Source organism: Rhinopithecus roxellana, chromosome 1, assembly GCF_007565055.1.
Source record: "Rhinopithecus roxellana isolate Shanxi Qingling chromosome 1, ASM756505v1, whole genome shotgun sequence".
Classification (NCBI taxonomy): Eukaryota; Metazoa; Chordata; class Mammalia; order Primates; family Cercopithecidae; genus Rhinopithecus; species Rhinopithecus roxellana.
In genome coordinates, this window is record NC_044549.1 from 63,148,948 (window position 1) to 63,173,684 (window position 24,737).

Genomic DNA, 24,737 nt, shown 5'->3' on the forward strand with positions numbered 1-24,737 from the left:
AACCTCCCCAGAAAGAAAATCCTAGCCCAGATGGCTTCACTAGTAAATTCTACCAAGCATTTAAGAAAAAAATAATTTCAATTCCTCACACACTCTTCCAGAAAAGAGGGCAGAACATTTCCAACTCATTCCGAGACCCACATTGCCGTGAATCCAAAACCAGACAAACAGCCTAGAAGGTAAAACTAAGTACAGACCAATGTTCTTCATGACCACAGATGCAAATTTTCTTAACAAACCAAACCAACATGGATTATTCATCATGAAAATACATCATGACAAAGTGAGATTTAATCCGGGAATGCCAAGTTGGTTTAGGATTCCTACAATCAAAAATCAACCAATGTAACCCAGCATTATATGGAAAACTATATGACTGTCTTACTAAATGCAGGAGGAAAAGATATTTGACAAAAGTCCAACTTCTATTCCTTAATAAAAAGGCTCAGTGGGCTGGGCACGATGGCTCCCAACTGTAATACCAGCACGCTGCGAGGCCGAAGCCAGGTGGGATGATGGCTTGAGGCCTAGTCAATACAGTGAGATCCCATCTCTACCCCTTGGCCCCCCAAAAAATTAGCCAGGCATAGCGGTGCATTAGTCCCAGCCACTCAAGAGGCTGAGGCAGGCGGACAGGTTGAGCCCAGGAGTTTGAGGTCACAGTGACCTGTGACTGCACCACGGCACTCCAGCCTGGGCCACAGAGCAAGACCCAGACTAAGAAAAACCCCTCAGCAAATTAAAACAGAAAGGAATTCCCTACACCTATTTAAATGTTTACTACAGCTAACATCACGCTTACTAATACAAGAATGTCCACTCTCAGAACTTCTATTCAACACTGTACTGGAGGGTTCAGGCAAGTGAAAGAAATAAAAGGCATCCACATTGGAAGAAAAGTAAAAATTGTCTCAATTCACAGACAAAATTGTCTATGGAGAAAATTCTATAGAATCTACAAAAAAAGTTCCTAGAACCTATTAAATTTAGCCAAGTTATAGGAAACAAGATATACAAAAATAATCTGTATATAAACTACCTGTAAACCATCAGAAATTGGCATTTTAACAGTAACATTTACACAGCATCGAAAACATGAAATAGTGATAAGTCTAACAAATGAGACTGAAAACTATGAAACGCTGCTGAAGGAAGCCCTAAATAAAAGCAGAGATACCTATGTTCATGGATTGGAATACCAAGTCCAATGTTTTGGATTGTCAGTTTTTCCCAAATGTATCTATATTTGCAATGCATCCTAATAAAAATTCCTGACCATCCCTTTTATGTCAAAATTGACAAGCTAATTATAACATTTTAAAGGAGATGCAAAGGATGCAGAATATCCAAAATAACTCTAAAAAGAACTGAAGGTCTTACTCTTCCTAATTTTCAAGACTTATAAAGCTACATTATTTTAAGTGATAGTATTGGTGTAAAGAAAGATCAATGAAACACAATGAAGAGACTCACACATATACAGCCCACTGATTGTTTCAAAGATACCAAGGCAATTCAATAAGAAAAGGTAATTTTTTCAATAAATGATGCCAGGACAATTAGATAGCCGTATGTTTTTAAAAAAGAAAAAATGAACTTACCTCACCCTTAGAAATATGTATTCAAATATTACCTCAAAATGAATCCAAGTACTTAATATAAGAGCTAAAATTATAAACCTTCTAAAGGTAAAGCTATGAGAAAATCTTAGTGTTCTCGGGTTTGGTAATGATTTCTTAACTATGACACAAAAAGCAAAAATTAAATCTGCTCTTCAGAAGACACCCTTAAAATATATACATGAATCTAAGATAAAGGACAATTCAGTAATGCCAAACAACCAAATTGAAAAATGAGTAAACAATATGAAAACATTTAAAAAATATACAGGGGGGCCACCAGCTGCGGTGGCTGATACCTGCAGTCCCATCACTTTGGGAGGCCAAGGCAGACGGATCACTTGAGGCCAGGAGTTTGAGACCAGACTGGCCAATATGGTGAAACCTCGTCTCTACTAGAAATACAAAAATCAGCCGCCAGACATGGTCACGCATGCCTGTAGTCTCAGCTACAGGCTGAGACTGTTGGGGAGGCTGAGGTGGGAGAATCACTTGAACCCAGGAGGCGGGGGTTGCAGTAAGCCAAGATTGCGCCACTGCACTCCAGCCTGGGCGACAGAGTGAGACTCTGTCTCAAAATAAGTAAATAAATAAACAAATAAAAATACAGGTGGCAAATAAGCACACGAGAACAGGCTCAGCATCACTAGTTATTAGGGAAACAGAAGCTAAAACCACAATGAGCTATCTTACCACTAGACACCTGCCACCAGCCTAAAATTAAACAGACTGACCATATCAAGGCTGGCAAGGATACGAAGAAACTGGAGTTCATACAGTGCTGGCAGGATTTCAAGTGATACAACCACTTTGAGAAACAGCTTGTTAGTTTCTTAAAAAGTTAAAAATACCCAGCAATTCCACTCCTAGGTATTTACTCAAGAGAAGTGAAAGCATATGTCCACACAAAGACTTGTTCAGGGATGTATACAACAGCTTTATCTGTAAGAGCTAGAAACCGCAAAAAAACTCAAATGTCCCTCAACAGGTTAAATTGCAGATTGTTCACCCAATGGAATATTATTCAAAAATAACAAAATAAACACGGATTAACCTCAAATAACCACGATGACTGAAAGAAGGCAAACCAAAAAAAAAAAAAAAAAAGGAACGCATACACTATTACATTTATATAAAATTCAAGAAAATGCAAACTAATCTATAGTGACAGAAAGCAGATTAGTGGCTGCCTGTGACAAAGGAGCAGGAAGGAGGAACTACCAAAAGGCAGGAGAAATCTTTTAGGGATGACAGATGTGATCATTATCTTCACGGTGGTAGTTTCCCAGGTAATATTTTAAAAGTGAAGTTACTTACATGCCAATTACACTTTAATAAACCTGAAAAAATTTAAATGAGGATGGCAAATGCTGTGTTTTCATGATGGTTGCAGTATAATACTTGTTGGATTTTCTTAAACACAGAGACTAATTCAAAATTGCACAATAGTCTACAGCATTTACTTTAGACAAGTTTTATCAGGAGATAAAATCTAATTGTTTCATATTATTTGATGATGTAGTATAGAAATACAACAAATAAATTCTATTTTTGTAGGCTATGTGCGGTGGCTCACACCTGTAATCCCAGCACTTTGGGAGGCTGAGGCAGGTGGATCACGAGGTCAGGAGATTGAGACCATCCTGGCTATCACGGTGAAACCCCATCTCCACTAAAAATACAAAAAAATTAGCCGGGCGTGGGGGCAGGCGCCTCTAGTCCCAGCTACTTGGGAGGCTGAGGCAGGAGAATGGAGTGAACTCGGGAGGCGGAGCTTGCGGTGAGCCAAGATGGCGCCACTGCACTCCAGCCTGGGTGAGTGAGACTGTCTCCAAAAAAAAAAAAAAAAAAATTCTATTTTTGTACAGCAAAGTATTTTACCACAAACTTGTATTTTCAAAATGCTGTCTTCATTCCTGGGTAATTTTAACTGGCAATAGATTGTAACATTGTAGCAGTAAATTTGGTATGAATACCATCATTATCATTACACACACATACACAAAAAATGCACCCCATAAATTATAACATGCATCTCTTCAGAAACAACCCATGTTGCCAGTTTCACCAAGGCATGAAGCGGTTTTCATGGTGACTGGAAGAGATAATCAACCTAGCATATTTACACTGGAACACAGCTTCATATATTTTTAATATATTTCCCATATTCCCAACAATAAAGTAATCCTACTCTTCCTTATCTTCATACCAGTATCTGGTCCAAAGTCTTTCTTATCTACCACAAGACAGAGAAGAAACAAAGCCTGAGTTTACTCAAAAGTCAACTATCTAGTTAGTCCTTTCTTGCTTCATGTCATCTGAAAGTTTTTGTGGGCAGGATATAGGGAAAAGTGTGACTTGTTTCACTACTTTTGAGTCTCTGAATCTTGAAAGGCCAGAGGTAAGGAAAGAAAAGTAAATCAACTTTATTTGCCAGAGTCTTTTTTTGGTTTAATTTTAGGGCTTGGGCAGGTTTTTGTTTTTGATAGGGGGAGGGGAGGTACATCTTTGAGGGAGAAAATAATGAAAAGGTTAATGATTAAAATAAATTATTGTGTTTACATGAGGAACTTTCCAATCATATAAGACAACTGAAAACTGGCAGCTACACTAACTGTTCTGCATTCATCACTCTCACATTGCTTTTACAGTAAAGCAGCAGAGACCAACAAGCCTTGCTTCCTCTGATTCTAAATAGCCTGTGACAAGAATAAAAAATGTGTTCATTCATATACAATGAAGAAATAATGCACAACTCAGTGCAAATATTCATGAACCTGAAGGTCAAATTATGTCCTCCATCACAGAACTACAGAAGAATTTTGGTTTATCTATACACTAAAGATATTCTGACTCTAAAGAACAAGTCATCAGTAAAAAAGCCCACTTTCTTAGAGGAAAAAATGTATAAACACAAGAATACCACAAGTATCACTCTCTTAAAAATGAAATTTATAGCTTGGCGTGGTAATTCACGCCTGCAATCCCAGCACTTTGGGAGACTGAGGCAGGCGGATCACCTAAGGTCGGGAGCTTGAGATCAGCCTGATCAACATGCAGAAACCCCGTCTCTACTAAAAATACAAAATTAGCCGGGCATGGTGGCGCATGTTTGTAGTCCCAGCTACTCGGGAGGCTGAGGCAGGAGAATCGCTTGAACCAGGAGGTGGAGGTTGCAGTGAGCTAAGATCCCACCATTGCACTCCAGCCTGGGCAACAAAATCGTATCAAAAAATAAAAAAGAAATGAAATGAAATCTACAATCCAGATAGGTTTACTCAGTTATGCGGAGGACATCAGAAAGTCAGCTCTTCATCTTTCCTCTAAAGTCTGATTCATTAGCAGATGAGAAAAGTTAAAATGACAAGAGAACTACACAAAAATATCCAAGATGTATTTGTCATTGTGTTACTTTGCAGGGTTTTTCAATTTCACCACACTATTAACTGAGAAGTTAGAGAATAAAAACTACTGTAAGTATGAATTTTGCTTTATAGACAAGATAGCTGAACAGGAATTACAAATAGCTCATTCCTAAAGCATTATTCAATATAAAACTCTCTTGCCTGGATAAATGATAGCGGAATAGGAATAGATAATTAGGTGGTATTTACTTGACAAGATCATTAAACTGAGAACAAAAACTTCCAGGGATACCTAAACTAAAAAGTACACTTTAAAAGATTATATTGGCCACCAAGAAAAACAACGCATTATCTTTACACCAAAGTTCTCTGAGCATGTTATGAGGGTAATAAAATTAATTCTGAAAATACATCTTTCAAAACCACAAAAGGATCAAAATTATTCATGGCATCACCAGTTGATTTAACTATTAGGATTAAATCTAATATTAAATTAGCAAAAATCCCCCAATCTAGGGATCAGTCTGGTCACTGTGTACTAAATTTATTCACTTCTATATAGAACATTTCCTAATTCTAATTTTTTTAAACTAGGTACTGAGATTACAGAAGTTTCTACCCAGCATCTACTGAGAAACTTTGTAGTTGAGCATTAGTCTCCACACGTACTGTGCCCCCAAAATTAAGTGCTTACTAATGTCCAATAAATTAACTTAAAACAAAAAAATGTTTAATCAAAACATTCCAATTCATCAAGAAAAATGTCTTCTCATAAAACTTACTAGATCAAAGAGTTCTGAAAATACTAAGAACAATTCAGAGGCTTCATTTATTTATAAAACAGTATCAGCTGAAGAGGAAGATTATCTAGGAGGTGGCTTCTGAAAAAGAAGAGAAAAAATTCCAGTATCTAAATTATTTATCAGTTCAAACAATTATCTAGCCCAAGAGAATTACAACTATTCTGAGTTCTATTCAGCTGCAAAATCTCATGAAGAATACAGACTTCACGATTTTCTCAATTTTCATCCCCTTTGCTTCCTTACACTATATTCTAATTCTAGACCACTCCAGTCGCTCTGTTTCTAAAACTTTCAGCCAGAGAGCAGAGAGCAGAAAAGAACTTCAGAAGGCATTCTATGGGAGCCCTCCTAAGAGGGATCACAGTTTTAAAACAGACACTGCTTCAGAAGCATCCTAGTTAGCAATCAACTGTTTTATCAGCTATGAACAGAAAAGCAGGCATGAACTTGAAAGAGAGACAGATAATCAAGGGAATCATCTTAAGAGTAACAACAGAGATGATGCACAGAGTAAAACTGGAAACTGAAGTGAAAAGGAAAGTAGTGTAGCAGTATTTCCAAGGCATTTCCCAAAGGTTTTAAGTGAATAAACCTATTTGCAGAGGGGGTTAACCAATATTATACAATTATTTTAAAAACAAAACATTTTAAATAAGAAATCAGAAGAACAGACTGCACTCTAAATACATTTGAAGAACACGAAAGCAGCACAGTAAGACCCTGCCTCTGAAGATTCAACATCAGGTTACAGTCTCTATCCCTGAGAGCCTCACACAGGGGCGGTTGTGGAGCAGCAAATGTAAACAAGAAATTCTAGTACAAAATGATTGTGTGGTATAATATATCACAAAGTGCTTCAATGATCACAAAAGACAAAACTCAAGGCCCAGCAATGACTCACATCTGTAATCCCAGCACTTTGGGAGGCCAAAGTGGGAGGATCATTTGAGGCCAGGAGTTCAAGACCAGCCTGGACAACATGGGGGAGACGACATCTCTCAAAAAAGAGAAAAAAATTAGCTGGGTATGGTGGCACACGCTTGTAGAGTCCCAACTACTTGGGGGGCTGAGGTGGGAAGATTGCCTAAGCCCAGGAGTTCTGAGGCTACAGTGGGCTTTGATCATGCCACTGTACTCCAACCTGGGCAAAGGAACAAGATCCTGTCACAGAAACAAAAGAATCAAGAAAAGTTTCCCCTAAGAGTTAACATGAGCTGGGTCTTGAAGCAGAAGCTAGCATTTACCAGGTAGCAAAGAGGTAAGTCTTCAAGCAGTTCTAGAAATACACGTGGCAGGCAACACAGTGGCATAAAAGAACATGTTCAGGGAACACTGAACAGTTTGACCAGAAAGTGCAGGCCAATAAGAAGGGCAATACCTCTTTGGGCAATGAGGCAGTATCCAAGGTTTTTTAAGCACACTACATGATCTATGTGCTTTCTAGAGATATCTCTAGGCAGCACAACAGACTAGACTTGGCAGAACAGCTTCAAGGCTAGTGCAATGGTACAGGTCTGGGCAGTACAGGCTTGAAATTAACAATTGAAATAAAAAATGAAATATAATGAGAACCTAAATTAAGGTAATCGCAGCAGGGATACTAGACAAAGTCAGCAGAACTTGGTATCAGACTGAATACTAGGAATGGTTATCAATAAATGTTAAGCAGGAAAAACAGCCAATGTACACCCTGTTCTATTAGAACAGCTTTGCTGTGGGGCATGATCCAGCATTAACAATTTCAGTAATAAAAACACTTTTCAAAAAAAAAAGATCTATCAGTGTCATTCTTTTAATTAATATAACCAAGGTCTAAGTAAGAAGAGCCTTAGGGCTGCAGTACACCTGTTTATACTTGAAAACACTAGCCTTCCACACCAGGTGTTCTGTCCTGAAGCCCTCATCTCAGAGATTCTGAAAAGGAGATTCACTGAATCTGGTCTTTCGTCAGTCTGCATTGAGTTTAATAGAATGGCGCAAGGATTTCTTAACCCCTGAATGAAGATTTCAAAATTAAAACCTTAATTATAACTTAAATAAAACCATTCAGCTACACATAAACAACACTACCAAAAATTTTTAAGATAAAGCTTTCCTCTTCAGAAGTCACAAAATGCAGCCAGGCACGCAGGCTCATGCCTATAATCCCAACACTTTGGGAGGCAGAGGTAGGTGGATCACCTGAGGTCAGAAGTTTGAGACCAGCCTGCCAACATGGCAAAACCCCATCTCTACTAAAAATAAAAAAATCAGCTGGGCGTGGTGGCAGATGCCTGTAGTCCCAGCTACTCTCACACCACTACACTCCAGCTTGGGCAACAGAGCGAGACTCCATCAAAAAAAAAAAAAAAGAAAGAAAAAGAAAAAGAAGTCATCCCCAAATGCATGAATATTTATACAACACACTGTGGGAGAGTAAATGACAAATTATTTTCTCTATATATTTTCAGACAAGTAATTTGGTACTGCAAAATTTTAAGAGTCATCTTACTATGATAAATTGCTCAAACTGACATAGCACAGTATTTTAGAACTGGAAAGGACAAAGACATCCTCTAGTTCTGGCCAGGCTCGGTGGCTCATGCCTGTAATCCCAACACTTTGGGAGGTCAAGACAGCAGGATCACTTGAGGCCAGGAGTTCAAGACCAGCCTGTACAACATAGCAAGACTTCATCTTTACAAAAAAAAAATAATTAACCAAATTAAATTGTGCCTGGTGGCACAAACCTGTAGTCCTAGCTACTTGGGACACTGAAGTGGGAAGACTGCTTAAGCCCAGAAGTTCAAGCTACAGTGGCCTATAAGCATGCTCCTGCACTCCAGCCTGGGCAACAGAGCGAGACTCTGTCTTTAAAAAACATAAAGAAGGAAAAGAAAGACATCGTCCAGTTCCATGAATTTCAGGGAATCTTTTATTTTAATTGCAACCCACGGTTTTAAATCTCAACCTAGCATACACATCTTTACATACATAAAGTTGTGTCTTATAATTAAAGCATTTATAACATAATTGCAGGAGCAGAAACTGTGTACAGTGAAATTTTTCAGAAATCCTAGGCATTGAGATCCCTCTTCCAAAATAGAAATAGAAATCTTTGAAACTATCATCACTCCCATCCTAAGCACCAAAATATAATTCCCTTCTTACAAATTTGCTTCAGTGGTCCATACCGAAAGTACTTGCCAAGAAGAGTTGATAGTTTACTGTCATATATTTTGTCCCATAGTACCCAAGAACAAACTGGATGTCCTGTGACTTCCTCCATATTTTAACTGGAGAAGAAACTGGAAATAAAGCCAGCAACGCATACAGTGCAAACAAAATCTACATATTAGAACACAGAGCCTGAATGCCTAATGAAATAGCTCCATCTAACTCTGCCCAGGTAACAAGTGCCTTCCACTGCACCCCTGCCCTGGGAAAGTCAATCACTCACAAACTTACTGCCTTTCACTAGCGATTTTAATGGTGGCACGCAGTACCTTAAAAGAATTGTATAATTTTCTGAATAAGTGAAGCGACAAACCACACTTCAAAGAATCCAACTTTAAGGCAGTCAGCACAGAACGCATATTCTTGGCCCGTTTTTATAGGTATATGTATCCAAAAGACAGGATGAATAATACTCAACTTTACAAAGAGAAACACTGCAACGAGCAAAATAAATCATCTAATCTATGCAGGCTTACGTTAACTTTTTACATTATAGATTATCTGAATAGGTTAATAACCTCAGGATAATTTGGAGCAAGGTAACTCCTTAAGCGACATCATATTGTCCTCCTCTAATTCAAATGTTCCTGGAAACGATGGCAAAGTTGGAAGGGAAAGAATCAGAGGAGTGTAGCTGAAACACTTTAAATATCATATTAAATTGTCCATTTAATTAAATCACCTGTCTTCTATTCTACTAACTGGGTATGACATCAAGTAAGTTACTTTTCTGAAACTCAACTTCTTCAACTGTGAAAGTCAGAGTAACAACTCTCTCTCAGGACTGCTTTGAATATTACATTGAAAAAAAAAGACACAAAAGTGGCATGCAAAATGTAAAGTACTTACGTAAATATACACTATCTGAGGATACCATCTTAAGACCTACCTTCTAAATGTTCAAGTGGCTGGTACCAAATTTTGCACATGAGTACTAAACATTTGTCCATTCGATCAGTCATAACTTAAAAGGACCCAAAACTTTAATTGTAAAAAGTAAGGATTATTTCATGAACTGGTTATATATTTACTCACTACTACTGTTAAGAAATCAGTCACACTTTTAGAACGGTTACTCATTCAATTCAGTACACAATATATAGGAATTTTAAAAATTACCACTGTATAACATATACTACTTATAGTACATATTCTGTGCCCAGTCCTGCGCCAAGCATGCTACCTACATTGACTCATTTAATCCTTACAATATCACTATGGTATTATCCCTATCTTATTAATGAAAAATGAAAGCACAGGTTCATGTAACATACCCAAGGTCACAAGGTGAGCAAATGGCAGAGCTGCTGTTACTCAAACTTGAGTCTGACATCAAAGCCCACATTCCCAACTACTCATCCTCTTTTTCAATATGGTACCCACTAGCCACAGGTGGCTGAGCACTTGAAATGTGGTCTAAACTAAACTTTGCTGTAAACCTAAAATGTACACCAGATTTTTAAAACTTTGTTTGAAAAAAAGAATGTAAACTATCTCACTGTAATTTTATACCGATTACATGTTAAAATAACACTCTGGATATAATTGGTTTGATAAAACGTATTCTTAATTTCACTTGCTTAATTTACCTTCTTCCTGTGACTACTAGAAAGTTTAAAATTACATGTGGCTTACAATGTATTTTGGATAGCACTGATTTAGAACATCACATAAAATGTCTTACAATACATATGAAGAGTACAAAATAATTTTAAATTTACAAATACATTTTAAAGAATACATTCAGATACTTTCCAATCTTAACAGCTGTTTTAATACTAAGTTAGTAGTGTGCCCAATAAAAATTTTAATCCCTTAATGTAAAAACACATTGTCACTTAAATATTCCAGATTAATTCTAAAAATTTCCTATTAGGAAAATTGCTTTCTTCCAACTATAAAAGTGATGCAGACTCATCCACACACACACTACAGAAATACAAAAATGAATCCATCATCTCAGAGTTAAGGTTTTTATGTCATTCCTTCCAGGCATATGTATTAGGATGAACGGTATGAAATATTTGTTTCATATAATTTTATCATTTTGTAACTTTTACTGATTATAAACCTTTTCCTTTATCATCACATATTCTCAACATTTTTAGCCATTTTGAAAATAATTACAAATTCACAGGAAGTTGCAAAAATAGTACACAGAGGTCCCATGTAATCTCCACCCAGTTTCCCAACATGTGCACCTTCTTGATGATAGCACAATGTTAAAAAACCAGGAAATTGACACGGGTAGTTATGCATGTCCACTTTATCACCTTTTAGATTCATGTAACTACCACCACAATCAAGATACAGACCTACTTCATCACCACAAAGATCTTCCTCTTGCTGCCCTTTTACAGTTATATCCATCTCCCTCCCTCCCGCCACTAGTCCTAACTCCTGGCAACCACGAATGTGTTCTCTTATCTCTATAATTCTGTCATTTCAAGAATGTTAATGGCGTCCTATAGTATGAGACCTTTTAAGATTGGCTTTTTTCACTTAGCATAAAGTCCCAGGAGTCCACCCAAGTTATTCTATGTATCCATAGTTTGTTCCTTTTTGTTGCTGAATAGTATTCCACGGTATGAAGGTACCATTCACCTACTGAAGAACATGTGCGTTTTTTCTAGTTTTGGGCTATTACAAACAAAGCTGTGGGCAGGTTTTTTGTTAACATTAGTTTTCATTTCTCTGGGATAAATGTTCAGGAGGCAACTGCTAGGTCATATGGTAAGTATATGTTTCATTTTGTAAGAAACTGCCAAACTATTTTCCAAAGTGGAATGTACCATTTTACATTCTTGCCAGCAGTGTGTGGCAGATCTGAAAAAAAAAGACAGGCACGAAAACCTACAAAACATTTTTAATGGCTGCAAAATATTCCATCATGGTGGTTCCATAATTTTGGCAATTCCCTAATGATCCCTATTTAGGTCATTTTCAATTTTTTGTTATAATAATGATGTAATTCCTAACAGAAATTTTTATGTGCAGGTCAAACAAATTCCTAGAAGTTATATTGCCAGATCACAGGGTACAAGTATTTTAAAGGCATTTGATACCAACTGCCATACTGGCATCCAGAAAATGTAAATCAACTCCCATACTCGCAAAGAGTCTATGAGAATGCCTATCTCTCAGTCTCACTAAAGGTTTTTTTTTTTAATCTTTAAAACTTGATTTGCCAAAAAAAAAAAGGTTATCTTATTTTGTATTTCATTGAGTAATGGGAAGGCTATACATTTTTCATATTTACTGGCTTAATTTGTAGTTCTTTTATTACTTATTTGCATTCTTTGCAGGCTTTTTACTGGAATATTGTTTACTGATTATAAGACCTGGTTCCATCTCTCTACTGTGCAATACAATAGACCAGGTCTTGCTCTGCCATCCAGGCTAGAGTGTAGGAGCACAATCACAGATGACTGTAGCCTCGGACTCCTGAGATCAAGGGATCCTCCTGACTCAGTTTCCCAAGTAGCTGGAATTACAGGTGTGCACCACCATGCCCAGCTAATTTTATTTTTGTAAAGACAGGTTCTCACTTTGTTGCCCAGGCTGGTCTCAAACTCCTGACTGTGAGCAAGCCTCCTGCTTCAGGTTCCCAAAGTGCTGGAATAACAGGCATGAGCCACCACATTCCAGCCAGAAATGAGATTTTTTTAAAACATATCTGAAATCCAATCCTAAATGCTAATAATGCAAGATAGATGATTTTAGAATGCAAAAAGATACGAGTTTAATTGATATGGTTCCCTAATTTATAAACACGCCTACACTTTGCACAATGTTTTCATCAATTAAGGAATCACCTCAAATGCCAAAAACATGGTTCCTATAAATGCTGACCACTTAAGTTTACTTTGAAAATGCCAACATCGGCAGGTTGTGGGAGCTCACACCTGTAATTCCAGCACTTTGGGAGGACGAGGTGGGCGGCGGAGCACGAGGTCAGGAGATCAAGACCATCCTGGCTAACAAGGTGAAACCCAGTCTCTACTAAAAACACAAAAAAAGTAGCCAGGTGCGGTGGCAGGTGCCGGTGGTCCCAGCTACTCGGGAAACTGAGGCAGGAGAATCCCTTGAACCAGAAGGCGGAGGTTGCAGTGAGCCAAAATCACCCCACTGCACTCCAGTCTGGGCGACAGAGCGAGACTCTGTCTCAAAAAAAAAAAAAAAAAAAAAAAAAAAAAAAACCCAACATCTAATTTTTTGAACCTCTGGGAATGGGACCCAGCAATGTGTTGAAGAAGGCTTCCAAGTGGTTCTGATAACATGCTAAAGTTTGAGAACCAGCACTCTAAACAAATTTAGAACAAAAATATTAAGTCTGAGTTCCCTAGTATACATAATTATTCTTTAATGGAAGATTTGGGCAAAGTTAACTATACTATAAGAATCCAATGTTTTGGTTCTTCCCAAAATGAAAATAATCCTGAAAGAAATCTAGATTTTATCTTTATTTTCTACAAATAGAATTCTAAAACCATTAAGTGTTCCTAAAACTTTTCCCTTAGAAGAAACCAAAATGAACTCTATCAACCAACAAGCCTGAATACATGCCTTTAAAAATCAAACTCAATTTGTTTCATATAACACATAGCATAATTCTCCCACTCCCACAGGGAATCATCATTTTGAAAATTCAATGAAATATCATTATTAAAGCAAAGTACCTGGAAAACCGTAGTTACTCAAGTATGTGAGGTCCAATGAACAAACTGCTCAATAAATAATTCTGAATAGCAGGATGATGGGTGAGCTTTGTTTATTTGTTTTTCTGTTTTAATCTAGGGACTAGTCAAGTGACAGGAATCCTGATTCTTGTAGTTCTTCCCGTTTCCCTGAGTTCAAACATCAACCTTCTCTCATTGGCTACGTGGGCCAGTACATTTTTGGCTTTTTTGACCTAAGGTAGTTTGAGCGAGATTCCTAATTATTACAATCTTGACTATTTTTGTAGCACTTATGATATTAAACCTGTTTAAGGTTTAAGGTTCTTTGTAAAAGAAGGACAAGAACAGTTAAACCACATAGATACACAAGAAATCTGATTTGTTCTTAAAAACCAGTCACCGGGTTTGTTTTCTCCCAATGACTAACTACCATGCATTGTATGTATTATGAGACCCAATACACCGATGATACTGGCACCCTTAATTTCATTTCCCGTCCCTCTCAAAGGCTATTAAAGTTTCATCCTAGGTTGTATTTGCTAATGCTCTTGAATTGTAGAGAAAAATATTTTGAATACATTTTAATAAAGATGCTTTTTTAACATATTCCTTCCACTAGTTTCTTTTCCCAACCACAGGATAATTTAAGTAGATTTTCTAAATTGACAGAGGGAAGAAAGGAGGGGAGAAAGTCGTATCTAATCCTATTTAAAAACAAAATTTTCACCATTTACCTTGTGATTTCAACTATTCATGATTTCTGAGTAACACAGTAATTTACGTGCATTGCCCTTACTGAGAATTCCTTTTTGGCACCATAGTCTGTGTCACTCACTGCATGGAACTGAAAATACAGCTAAATAAATGAGTGAAGTGAATGAGTCAAGACTTCAAGCTAACCAAACTAATTAATCCAAATTACTCAACAGAATAGTGGCATACACAACGTACAAAGTATGACTACCAAGGGTACAAGATGCAACTATCAACTTATAGGTATATTAACATGGCAGAACAGACAACGTAACATTTCCAACAATACTCAAAATGGTTTTGCCACCATTTTTAAAATGCCGTAGATGCCAGTTTACATACGGGAATGTAGCTGCTTATCACATCTTATTTTTTATTCCCCACAACTGGTTTGGTACCACATGACTGATCCCCCGCTTTATTATCAGACTTTCCAATATGACTACTGGCCACTGAAATCATTGATAGGCAACAGCAAATAGAATTGTCACAGTTATTTAGGGAAGTGTGTCAATGCTCTGAAGCTCAAAACCACTCCAGAAGTACTTTAAATGAATTGCCTACAGCCTCCAAGACTATAGTTCTGTGTTTAACTTCTAGTACTTGTTTTTTTGGGGGGTATGGGGGGTGGGAACTATAACAGGAAAACTAGTTTTAAGGGCACATTTCATAAAGACAACTTTCCCCTAATCCAGTAACTTTCAAAACACAAGATGAAAGTCCCAAGACTTTGAAAAAAACAACAGACACAGCAAACTAAAGCTATGAAACAAAAAGGTCTTGCTCTCAAAAAAGGTGACAACCTAAAAGAGGCAGATTGGAAATCAAATAAAAAATACAGTCTATGTGTTATGACAGAGGTATGAATGACTGGAGGGGAATGGAAAGGCTTCCTGAGACACATGGAAGGACCAACAGGAGTCGGCCTGGACAAAACGAAGAAGCATTTCAGAAGAAGACACAGAGGAAAAGTATATGAAGGTAAGGTAAGGAAGTGAGATATCATGGTCCACTATTGGAAAACACCAACCAGTGTGGCATAACACACACAAACGCTGTCTATGGAGGGCAGATGGAGTGATGATAGGCTGCTTCCAGAAATTCTAAAGAACAACACAGAGAAGGACCAAATCACAAGCCCCTTATGATACTCAGGATTGGATTTTATCCAAAAGGCAGTGAGAATCAGGAGATCATTTTAAGCAGGAATGGGACATAATCAATTTGAGATTTTAGAAAACACTCTGACAGATGAATTCAGCTTTTCACCCTGTGGGATCTGAATTGCCTTTAAGTTGTTCAAGTAGAGATGCCAGGAAGCAGCTGGATTTGTTTGTACTGTGTTCGTGTGCATGGGAGTGGTGACGCTAGTTAACGAATAGCATCTGGGAATCACCAGCTCCTGGGGAGATGTGGGAAGATGTGGATGTTGTCACCTGAAGATAGTGAATAGGGACGTGGGCAAACAACTATTAATAAGTAACTTGTATCAACCTATACAACAAACTCTACATCCAAGAATCATAAGGCCCAGTTTAGATCCCAGATTCAGTGCAGTTTAGATCCCAGATTCAGTGAGGATTTTCCTGATGAAGCCCCAGAGAATGAATCTCTAACTTCTAAAAAGCACTTGCAGTCTCTATTATGTACCTGCTCATTCCATGCCCACCATAGCGTTCACATCACTGGGTGCTTCATTGGCTTTCCTCTTATAGTCTTATCTGTCAACAGGTCTGCTAAGTTCCTTGAAAGCAGGAATTTTCCCATTTATTCAACCAATGCCTCGAAAGAGAAATGACTGATAAACAATACTACTGATGAGAGGCAAAAGCTGACTCCTTTTACGTCCTCTAGAAAGTTGTACACACCGGGTTTCATTCCTTTTGCATAATGATGCCTGGAGGAGACAGCTGTTCAAGTATGTGGGTAATAAACACAGGGTGAAGACAGGTCCTCCCTCTAGAACGTGTAAGGAAGGGTCTGCACGCAGAGCTGAATGCCTAAGATATTCTTAGGATAGAACAGCACTGGTAAAATAAATAAGAACTGCACACAACAACATGGATGAATCCTGCACACCTAACCACGAGTAAAATAAGCCAGATTCAGAAGTATATGTATGGACCACAGTGCATACACTGTGACTACTAAGCAAAGTGGTACATACAGTATATACACTTCTGAGTCTGGCTTGTTTCACTCACTGTGGGGTATATTGTATATACATATATACACAGTGGTACATACAGTATACTTCATAGTATACTCCACTCGCAGAAAGTTCAAAAACAAGCACAACTGATCTCTAGTATTAAAAGACAGGATGGGGGTGGGGGAGGTGGCCCACAGGGGACAGTGTACAAGGGGCTTCCAGTAATACTCTAGTAAGGTTCTCTTTAAGAATCTGATTAAGAATCTAGGTGCAAGCCAGCACAGTGGCTCATGCCTATAATAACTCCTCTCTGGGAGGCTGAGGCAGGAGGATCGCTTGAGCCCAGAAATTCGAGACTAGCCTAGGCAACACAGGGAGACCCCGTCTCATAAAAAAAAAAAAAAAAAAAAAAGCTTTTAAAAATGTGCCAGGCATGGTGGCACATGTCTATGGTCCCAACTACTCAGAAGGTTGAGGTGAGAGGATCACCTGGGCCCCAAAGTTGGGGCTACAGTGAGCTGTGATCACACCACTGCACTCTAGCCTGGGAAACAGAGCCAGAAACCTGTCTCCCAAAAAAAAAAAAAAAAAAAAATCTATCTGGGTGCTAGTTGCAAAGGTGTGCTCATTTTGCAAAAGTTTATCAAATCCTTATACTTACTTGAGCACTTCTATGTATGCTACAGTAGAAAAAGTTTGTATCTATAGGTAAAAAGGGAAGTGGGAGTACTAGTTATGAAAAGTAACACAAAAGATGCCACAAAGAGAAAAAGCATGGGCAATGAGGCAAAGGAGAAAATAAGGGCCAGAAAGACTGTAGAATGTATTAGCTCAAGTCATTTAGGACACGACAGACCTACTATTTACTGAAAGTACTAATGAACTGAATTAGTTCTAATAACTATTTTGGCAAACTACAGCTACTTGAGAAAGTTTTTCTTAATCTTAGAATTTCTTCAGCACTTACTGAAATACACAACAAATATATGCCACATGAATAAATAATATATAAGTGAATCCATTCATAATCTTCCACCTTAATGACTAATAAAAATACTAGTAAATTAGCTGGCCTGGGCTTAGTCTACAACATGCAACTAAGTTTACAAGTTTAGTAGCCTATGCACAAGGGCTCCAAATCTAAAAGCTGTCCGTCCCCCCAACCAAATGAGCTAAATGGCACAGGTAAACCTACTTAAGAATTATCCCTGGCTCCAAAAGGAAGTAGCCTTACTTTTTCCTAAAAAATTAAATGCATTATCTCAACACTGTCTATAAAGCAGTCACTCCACCCAGTTCTCATCACTCTGTGTAGTTCCTTATCCTGCTCTAAATTCTTCATAGCACTTGTCGCTAGCTGAAATTGTTATTTTTCTGTTCATTTGTTTATTTTCTCTTCCTGTCCATAGTATTTTAAGCTCCATAAGAACAGGGACCTGGTCTGTCTTTACACCACTATACACCAAGAGTGCAAATGGCTGTGTGCTCAATAAAAACTTGTCAAATGACCACAACTACTCAGGTAATTTACTTTAAGGTCACCAAGTACACATAACATCAAGTCATACCAATAAATCAGTAAGTCCAATGCAACAGTAAACACAAAATAAATTATTACTCTGTTCCTGGGTAAGAATGATCTTAAAATTGTATCAGCTTTCAGCTTAAAAGGTTTGATAAAGTTTGATTTGGAAGACAGTTAATTTTTATGTATTTTTTATGGAGAATTTTTATGAAAGACAAACACTACAACAAAAACAGTATGACGAAAGGAGCAAAACCACTGCTGTGGATTACCAGGAAACATGAGTAAGAGGCTTGGCTTTGCCCAGTGCAGGTACCTTATCTTATTCTGGGAGTTTTTCTACCTAAAAAGTATCACAAGATGATGCCTTTTTGAAGCTTCCAGCAAAGATCATAGCTATGTCATGTTTTTCCATAAAACTTCTAAAGTACTTCATGACTGTTCAAGAGATTTTGGGTTGCAGGGTATCTCAATTTAAGGAGGGGATGGACAGTCCAAAGTTACAACTGTGAAAAACTGGTAAGTTCTCAAATACTTAAAGGGAAACATTACATATAAAACAACTGCTTCTTCAACACTTCCAATTCAATAACCTGAATACCAACTTTTTCCAAAGATAATTATTTCTACACAATTTTATTCTACACCTAATTTTCTCACTCATACTTGTCTACAAAAGCTCCAAAAACAGTCAACTTTTCAGAGGGGCAGTATTCAAATAAACAGGGATGAAATAAAACATGATCTCAATACAGTGATACATTTCTGGAGTTGAAGACCAGAAAGTTCTAAACCTACAGTAATTAGCCAAAAGAAAAATTTTCCAATTTTGCAAGTGACTGTGATTAAGCAGTAGCTGAAAGTAAAAATGCAGGACTACTATCAAGGGAACACTAATCAACAACTATATTCAGCAATGTCTTGGTAATTTTTATTTTACAATTAAGGTAACATTGAATGCAGAGAAATAACAAGACCACAAAAGTAAAATTACATCACCAAGTCTAAGAAGCTACTCTGCCCAATCTTGAGAAATACTACTTAACAAAACAACAGTTAGGGGCTGGGCAAATCCCAGCACTTTGCGAGGCCAAAGGACGAAGATCCCTTGAGGCCAGGAATTCAAGACCAACCTGAGCAACACAGCAAGACCCCGTTCTCCACAAAAACAAAAAAAAAAAACAAAAAAAAAAACACAACAACAAAAAAACATCAGCTGGAACTGTAGGAAGGTGGAAAATACAAAGAAAAAAAACAAAACAAAAACACAGTTGGGTACATTCATTCATTTGCAGCTTTTTTCCTACTTTTGGAAGCTGGTATCCTCTTTCTTGAGACTGGAAAAGCAGGATGGGAAATACTACTTTAGCACACTTCAGAAACGGATAGTGTTTCTCCCCCAGCCACTTACCACCTTCCACACACATTCTAACATACACTCTTTTATTTTCTACCTTGAAAGGCTCAGAGTACATCAGCATGGTAGGGAAACAACACCTGTTACCCATGATGTCACCATTCTGTTGTGTTAAAGACTTATAGAATGGATATGAGGAAACCATTGGACATGATGGAACTGTTCTAAAACTGGGTTGTGGGGATGGCTGCACAACTCTTTAAAATGACTAGAAATCATTGATTTGCACACTTACAATGGGTGTTATAAGTAAATTATCATTCACAGCTGCAAGGCAGGAGGATCACTTGAGGTCAGGCGTTCAAGACAAGCCTGGGCAACAGGGCGAAACCTTGTCTCCAAAAAAATAGAAAAATGTGCCGCATGTGGTGGTGCACACCCGTAGTCCCAGCTACTCAGGAGGTTCAGGTAGAAGAATCGCTTGAGTCAGGGAGGTTGAGGCTGTAGGGAGCCACGATCAAGCCATTGCACTCTAGCTTGGATGACAGAGCAAGACCCTGTCTCCAAAAAAAGGATATACATAACCAGAAAGGCATCAAGAGTAGACTGTCTAGTTAGAAAAACAAGTGTATCAAAGAACCAAAGAAACCCAACACATATTCACAATACATCTAAAATACAGATCTCTCCTGCTGCCCCTGAACCTCCACACAGCCTAGGCCACCTTCTTCCCTTAACAGATTCCTTAAGACCATCTCATCTTTCATTCTGCTCTATTGCTGCTCCAAAAAGAAGAAAAAAGACTTCATTCTCAATCACCTTAACACTTCCACCTGCAGAATTAAAAATATCTGATGTACATGGTAATAGTGAAAAGGTGACAGGTGATTTTGTAAAAACTAATTATCCTTGTCCAAAAGAAATGGAGAAGGAATCCTTCTAACTGATTCCCTAAGCCAGACCCCTCCTTCCGTAGAGCCTTTATAATTGGAATTATGGTCATTCCCATACATGGTTTATCAACTTTTTAACACTCCCCTCTCCTCTGTCCAATCCCTTCAACAGCATCTTTCATATCCTACGAATTTAATAGGTGTTCTTTAGACGAATGGCAGTATTTTCCCGATCAAATCAGCAATATCAACTCTACCCTCAAGGGGCAAATATAGTTCTCTATCATACTGGCCTACCACTAACTCATAGGCGGTTTCCTTGGTTGACTGGTAGATGATGGTGACAGTGACGAGAATGATCAAAAACTACCAAATAACCACAGGCTAGCCAACTAGCTAGAATTGTTAAAATACATAACACCAGCTCAGAGCAATGAAACACAATTTCTGTGCCCTGAAACAAATTATTCTAAAAAGCACAAATATTTGCCTATTACCCAGCATTCAAAACACAAGTTTTCTACTGCCATCAATCAATACCAAGTCTGATTAAAACTACACAAGACAGAAAATGTCAAGTTCATATTCAAACCTTTGAGGTACAAAAAAAATACAAGAAGCCCAAGAAAAAAACATGGCAGTAACCAATACCACAAAGAGATTAACCAACAGTTAACACACGAGACAGGATAGGATGAAAACCTGTCAAACTCACTTCTCCACACAAAACCTGTTCATAATGTAGGAAAACCAAAACGTTATTTGTATTCCAACCAATGATGACTTCTGAATAGCTCTAGAACACCAAAATATTGACAATAACCAAATTGAAACAAATTGTGGCCAGCTAAGAGTGTCATGAATGGACACAGTTTTCAGTCCTCATACCTGTTAAATCTGTACTCAAATCCTATTAAATGGCATCAGAAAAGTACTCCAAGACCCTTAAAGTACATGTCTTTCCTTGTTCCTGAATAGACTCTAAAATATTTTCATTGTGAATAATTCAGTATTTTTAAGCTAAGTTTCAACTGTCATCTGTGGCTCTGAAAAAACTTTAAACATATATACTGTTTTCAAAAGTCAAAACCTTCCATGTGCTTCCGAAAAACTGATGAGTAAGGTTTTTAAAAATACATGTTAAAAACCGAAATGCATTTCATTATGAGATAATCATTCCCAGCAATAAATCAGACATAAACTTCTGAATTTGGTTTACGTTTCTCTTCATCAGTAAGGTTCTCAAGTTCTTAGGAGTTTCCTAGTCATTTACTTGAACACCATCTACGGTAACACTCAAAGCAAAACCACAATAAAGAGGTTTGGCCTCTGAGGGATTCTACATGTAAAAAACATTACTCATAAATAATATACAATCATTACTGCTTTAAGTAACAAATACATTTCTAAAAACTTTCATGCCATTTGATGGAATTCCCTATTTTAGACAGCAAAACAAAATCTATGAAACTACTGATGCGTGTTTTTTACTTTAGATATATTCCATGGTAATACAAAACACCAACAAAAATGCACTTAAAACAACGTATGGGGTAATATTTTTAGCTGAGTATTTTTATTCAAAGGTCTCATTATTCAAAGAGTGCAATTCACAGAAACAATAATTAGGCCAACTAATCCCAGAGTTAGATTATTTTGGGTTGCCCAATAATCTTATTTAATCCCAGGTATAAATAAACCAATGAAATCTTAACATGACATATTCATCTAATCAAAGAACAATATCCAGTTGGCACTGTGAAGTACTACTACACAGTCACACTGGAATGTCACCAATTCAAAAACAAGTACCTGATAAAATGAGACTTTTGGCAATCAACTGTAATGTTCTAAAGGATTCACCAAAAACTCATGCTGCCTCTCACACAAGCCAATGCCTGTTCACTAAATGACACGAAGAACAGTTTAACTTCAAACTCTAACGCCAATGACACAAATTCCAGACACAAATGACATGACCGGAAGACTACTAAATCAGTCTTGACATTTTATCCAAGTATTTATGAATGTTAAATCTAAAGTAGTTCAACTCGTTTTAATATCACATACAGTTTACGACCTTCATCAAAATGGAAAGGAATTCTTTCAACATTCTTTTAATCGTAACAGAGCTTTAAACACAAACTTCCATATAGTTACTGCCCATTTCACCATTTTACAAAATCGTCCCCCATCACCACCCCACATAAGCTAGTCAAAGGAAAAAAAAACAAAACAAAACTGACAGCTCAGCCTCCCACAAAATGCACTTACTTTATCAAATACCGACGTTTATTTTCCAGTGCAAGAAAGTAACAGACATTTGCAGCTCAAGACAGGAAAAGCACAGCCAGCCTTACTACCCCCCTAAATTTCTCAGACGAGAGAAAAATAACTCGGGACAGGCAAATTAAAACCATTCTACACATGGCAAAAATACAAAAGGTCTATGTCCTACAATCCATAGCGATAGTACTGCTTCCTCTCTTCCCCAGCCAATACCAATAAGCCAATAGACACAAGTGTCAAATAAATTCAGTGTCTGTTTGAAATAAGATGAAAACCTGGGAAAATTCCCTCCCATAAATCATTTAGTGAACACAAGGCTTTTCACCCAACACCTAATACACTCAACCCAAAAACACACACAACCCACCCCCAAATGCAAAAAAAGCCTTAATCAGCAAGTTGGAAAGAGGGCAGAAAGTAAGGCTCACTACCCTCTCCCTCACTTTAAAAAAAAAAAAAAAAAAAAAAAAACCAAGTCCTTTAACAAAAGGTAACACAGATCTTCAAGTACCTGGTGGAGGTGCCTTTCCTCACATCGCAGATGCTGCATTTAAAGGCTTCAGCACTGTTTCTGAAGGTGCAGACGCTACAATCCCAAAACCCCTCGTCTGCGGCAGGTTTCGCTTGTCTTTTTGGCCTTCGGAGGAGTGGAGAGTGGGGGGAAAGGGAGGGAAGAGGCAGGGAGCAGGAAAACGGGGGAGAGACAGCAAAACACAGGCGCGGGTGAGCCGTCGTAATTTCGCAGGAATCCAATGCTGGAAACTTCGCTCGAGTGACCACCCACCCACCCTTTCCGGGTACTGGAAGAGGGAGCGAGGAAGGGAAGGGGGCGCCCCCACTGGCACCCTGCAAGCCCCGGGCCCGGGCCGGATAGCCTTGCACACCAGGCGGTGGCGGCGGCGCCCCGGGAAGGGCCGCGGCGGGCGCAGGAAGCGGGCGGACTTGTGGACTTGAGCGTGGGGCTGGGGGGGCCGGGAGGGGAGCCGCGGGCCGGATCTGGAGGGGGCGCGCAGGGGCAGCCCGAGGCCGGCGGCGGGGAGTGGGCCGGCTCCTTCCCTCTCTCCTCCCAAGCTCGCGCCCTCCCTCCCTCCCCACCTGGTTAAATCTCCCTTTGTCTGGGAGGAGTGGCGGCGGCGGCGGCGGCGGAGGGCGGCTGAGGAGGAGCCGCCATGGCTGCGGCGCGCACGGCCGCCGGCCCGAGCGGGAGCGACACCGCCTCCCGCCGCCGCCGCCGCCGCCACCGCCCGCCGCCTCCCCCCGCCCCCGGATCTCCATCTTAGCAGCGCCTCCCCCCGCCCCGGGTGGCTCCGGGGCCTAGTCGTCGCCGGCCCCCGCCCGCCCCCAGCCCTCCCTCCCCTTCCGCCCCCTCCGCTCGGAGCAGGTACCTGGTCGGGCTCTTCTTGTCGCCCATGGTCATGGATGGGCTGTACCCCCGCCCCCCCCAAGCCGAAACCGGCGCCGCTCGGAGGAGAAACGCCGTCCGGGGAGTCGTCGCGGACCGGCCCCCCTCCCTCCCCCGCGCCCGCCCGCCCGCCCTCAGCCGCTGGGGCTCGAGCTCCGGCCGCCGCCGCCGCCGCCGCTGCCAGTCTCCGGACGAGACTAGTCCCCGCCAGCGCCGCCTCCGCCGAGTGACTGACGAGGGGCGGGGCCGGGCGCCGCGCGTCACGCGCCGTGCGGCCAATGGGAGGGCGGCGGCCGGCGCCGCGAGGGCGGAGGCGGGGCGCGGGGGAAGGCGGGGCGTGGCGGACGTGGGCCGGGCCGTCGGTGTGCGTGCCCGGGAGTGTGTGCGCGCTGGGGGCGCGCGTGCCTGCCGGTGGCCCCGCGGCCCGGCGCGGCGGAGCGTGCAAGCCCGGCGGGGCGCACGTGGCCGCGCCCGGGAGCTGGCAACTGGCTTCGGGCCTCGCACGGCCGCCCCGTGAGGCTGTTGCTGGGACCCCGGCCCCGAAGCCGCCCCGGGGAAGTAGTTCCACGCAGTTTGCGCGCGCCGCGGGAGCTTTCAACAGCCTCACTGCTCGCAGCGCCTCGAGGCTTGCAGTGCCCTGGGGGCCGACAAGGTCCTCCTTTGGACCGCTTTCCCCCGCGCCCT

General features: G+C 39.9%; 1 protein-coding gene across 1 annotated transcript in view; it reads right to left on the reverse strand.

Moving 5' to 3' along the window:
* Positions 1–24,282, reverse strand: part of RYBP (RING1 and YY1 binding protein) — a 70,459-nt gene extending 46,177 nt beyond the window's left edge. Inside the window, exons 1-2 of the mRNA XM_030919229.1 lie at positions 24,037–24,282; positions 23,163–23,288 (exon numbers count right to left, since the gene is read on the reverse strand). Coding sequence (XP_030775089.1) covers positions 23,163–23,288; positions 24,037–24,068 — 158 coding nt within the window. The 5' untranslated portion in view covers positions 24,069–24,282. The remainder of the gene's footprint in view (positions 1–23,162; positions 23,289–24,036) is intronic.
* Positions 24,283–24,737: the final 455 nt, after the last annotated feature.